The 2,718-nt window shown below is 38.4% G+C and overlaps 1 protein-coding gene across 1 annotated transcript in view; it reads left to right on the top strand.

Annotated features, from left to right (window-relative positions):
• Nucleotides 1–2,718, top strand: part of CPLANE1 (ciliogenesis and planar polarity effector complex subunit 1) — a 118,397-nt gene that overhangs the window by 48,488 nt on the left and 67,191 nt on the right. The window contains exon 21 of the mRNA XM_019650733.1: nt 262–1,172. Coding sequence (XP_019506278.1) covers nt 262–1,172 — 911 coding nt within the window. The remainder of the gene's footprint in view (nt 1–261; nt 1,173–2,718) is intronic.

The following is a 2,718-nucleotide window of genomic DNA, read 5'->3' as shown; positions in this document are numbered from 1 at the left end:
ATAGTTGGTTAGAGCGCGGTGCTCATAACACCAAGGTTGCTGGTCCCATCCCCACATAGGCTACTGAGCTGTGCCCTCCACAACTAGACTGAAACAGCTACTTGACTTGGAACTGGTGGTCTTGGAAAAACACACTGTTCCCCAATTTAAAAACAACAACAACAACAAAGACTTAATCAGTGGAGAGAATTTTTATTAATTCTAAGATAAGTTTTAGTGATTAAATGATCTTTAATCTTGTCTTTTCCAATTTGTTTTGCTGTAGAAATGCTCCAAATCACATGGAATTAACATTGATCGATAAGCCCAACAATAAAAAGAAAATATGTAATCAGAAAGAAAGCCCTAAAAGAAAAGATCATGAAAAGTTATTACAAAATGCACTTCCTGTAATAGGAGTTTGGGAATTTGAACGTGATGATGATGAATATATTAAATTCCTTGATCTCTTCTTGAGTTATGTTCTTGAAAGAGACCTACTTGATTCCAAGGATCCTGGCATTCCATTTCTAACCAGTTTTTCTGGACATCTTAAAGAACATGAACTTAATTCTTTACTTTTTGATGTACATACAACGTTGAAACGACGTCAGGGCAAAACCAAAAGCCAGAATGTATTTAGAGCTGGCTCCTGCTTTGCTGTTGCTCCAGAGACACACGAGTCTGAAAAATTAGAAAGCCAGGCACTTGCAGGTTCAGCCCTGGTTCATGAAGGGAGCAGACGTTTTTTAGAGAATGCTTTGAATGAAGTTCATAAAAATGAAGAGAAGAGTGGATTGTTTGGTTTAAAACAAAAGTCAATTTACAGAATACAAGATGACAATGCAGAGAAACCTTTAATCCAGAGATTGTCAAACCATATTTTTTGGACTCCCATTCCCACTAAAACTACAAGATGTGTTTTCAAAGCAATTCAAAACGATGATGTTATCCCTCAAGAAGACCTTCCTCTAGCACTGAATAACACACTTGACAGCATAAGAAGGCTGCTGGAATGGATGATAAGATGGTCTGATAGAAGAATGCTCTGTGATCCTGGTCTGACTGAGTCATCCAGTGAGTACAGCCCTGTCATTCGTGTAAAGACCTCTTCAGCTGCCATCCTTACATCACTGTGGCTTTTGGAACAACCCTATTTTGCTGCATATAATGCAAAAAATGCCATTATTAAGGTCAGCACTTGAATTGTTTACTACATACAAATGAGAGTTCTAATTTTAGGTTAAAACTGTATGTATATTGCTTCATTTTTAAAGAATCACTAAGAAAGTAAGTTAATGACAATGCTGATTATAATATGTATCACCTAACTTGTTTTTTCTTCAAGTGATTAATTCTTAAAAGTAACTAATTAGGGCAAAAGTGCTTTCATAGANTATGTCAAGGCTTCTTCTCTTGGGTAGCTTTCAATATACTGGGAAACATACATAAATCAGTACAGAGTAAATTAGTGGAAGCTGTGATGGAGGTGCCATCGTAGCAGAGTGGGAGGACTTTACAGGGGAGGTGACATTGAAAATGCGAGTAGGATTTTTCCAGGGAGAGGAAGGAAAAAGGCATTTTCCTCGAAAGGAGCTCTCACTAACATTCCACCAATGGAGTCAGGAGTGGTGGCCTTTAACTGTTGTAGGGAAGATTTGGGATTAGGGTCAGTTAGGCCCTTTTCATTGTCTGAGGGGAGAGAAAATTGCTTGACACTAGAAATAGCTCTAGTTGAAGTCTCTTGAGGCCATGCCTCAAATTTTTCTTTATAAATCTCTAGGAACATTCTAGTTTGAGAAATACTATTTTTATTTTCACTTTAACACTTAACATTTTTATATTACTAGCTATTAAAATTGATTTATTTTCTCCAGGAAGATGGTGATGATCTTCTTTTAAAGGCTGAAAAAGGTAATCGCCAAAAGCTGTCTGGAATCCTTCAGCGTGTCCTCCTGCTTCTCCGGGCAGCGCAGTGTTCTTTTCCTGTAGCTCAGTGGTACATCTTGCGGTTGAGATGGGCCCGAAAAGTCATGCAGAAGGTATGGAGATGCCTCAGTCATTTAAGTGCCATGCTAAACAATTTAAATATACTAAGATTTATTGATACTTAATAATTGTGACATTTTCTCAAGGAGCCCTGCCCTGTAAATCCATAAATATCATGTTTATTTGTAATAAAGCAACCTCAACATACCAGGTTCTCTCTGCTGAAAGATAAGGGCTTTGAAATGGGTCTCTATGTTAGTCCCACCCTGTCTGGCAATAAAAAGAATGAGCTAATCAGTTAATTCCAGGTAATTCCAGTTACTTTTCCCCCAACAATAACTGAAGACTTAAATTCAATTCAGGGTTTTTCCTCACTTCTGGAGGTGTCATATATGCTCAGTGGGAGCTTATGTGAGGTGAAACCATGGGAAGTTAGAGTTAGCTCTTAGCTATGTATTTCCTTTCGGTAGTCCCCACCGGTCAGTCTTCCTCCAGCTGTCTTCTGAGACGTGCAGTTCATTTTGATTTTCGGGCTGTCCTCTCCTTCTATACTGACTTCAGCTGAACTGTAGCTGTGTTCTTATCTGATCTGCAGCCAGATGGGACATCTCCTCCGATGTCCCTTATCCAGCTGCAAGTCCTTTGAAGGGCCTGTTTTCTGTTTCTCTGTGAAATGTGGAAGAAAATATTATTAACCTCAAATACCTTTAATTTGGCCCTTGATTAAATTACATTTAAAGCAAGAATCTA

This window comes from Hipposideros armiger, unplaced genomic scaffold (genome assembly GCF_001890085.2).
Source record: "Hipposideros armiger isolate ML-2016 unplaced genomic scaffold, ASM189008v1 scaffold_146, whole genome shotgun sequence".
In the NCBI taxonomy this organism is placed as follows: domain Eukaryota; kingdom Metazoa; phylum Chordata; class Mammalia; order Chiroptera; family Hipposideridae; genus Hipposideros; species Hipposideros armiger.
This window is presented reverse-complemented; position numbering and strand designations above follow the sequence as displayed.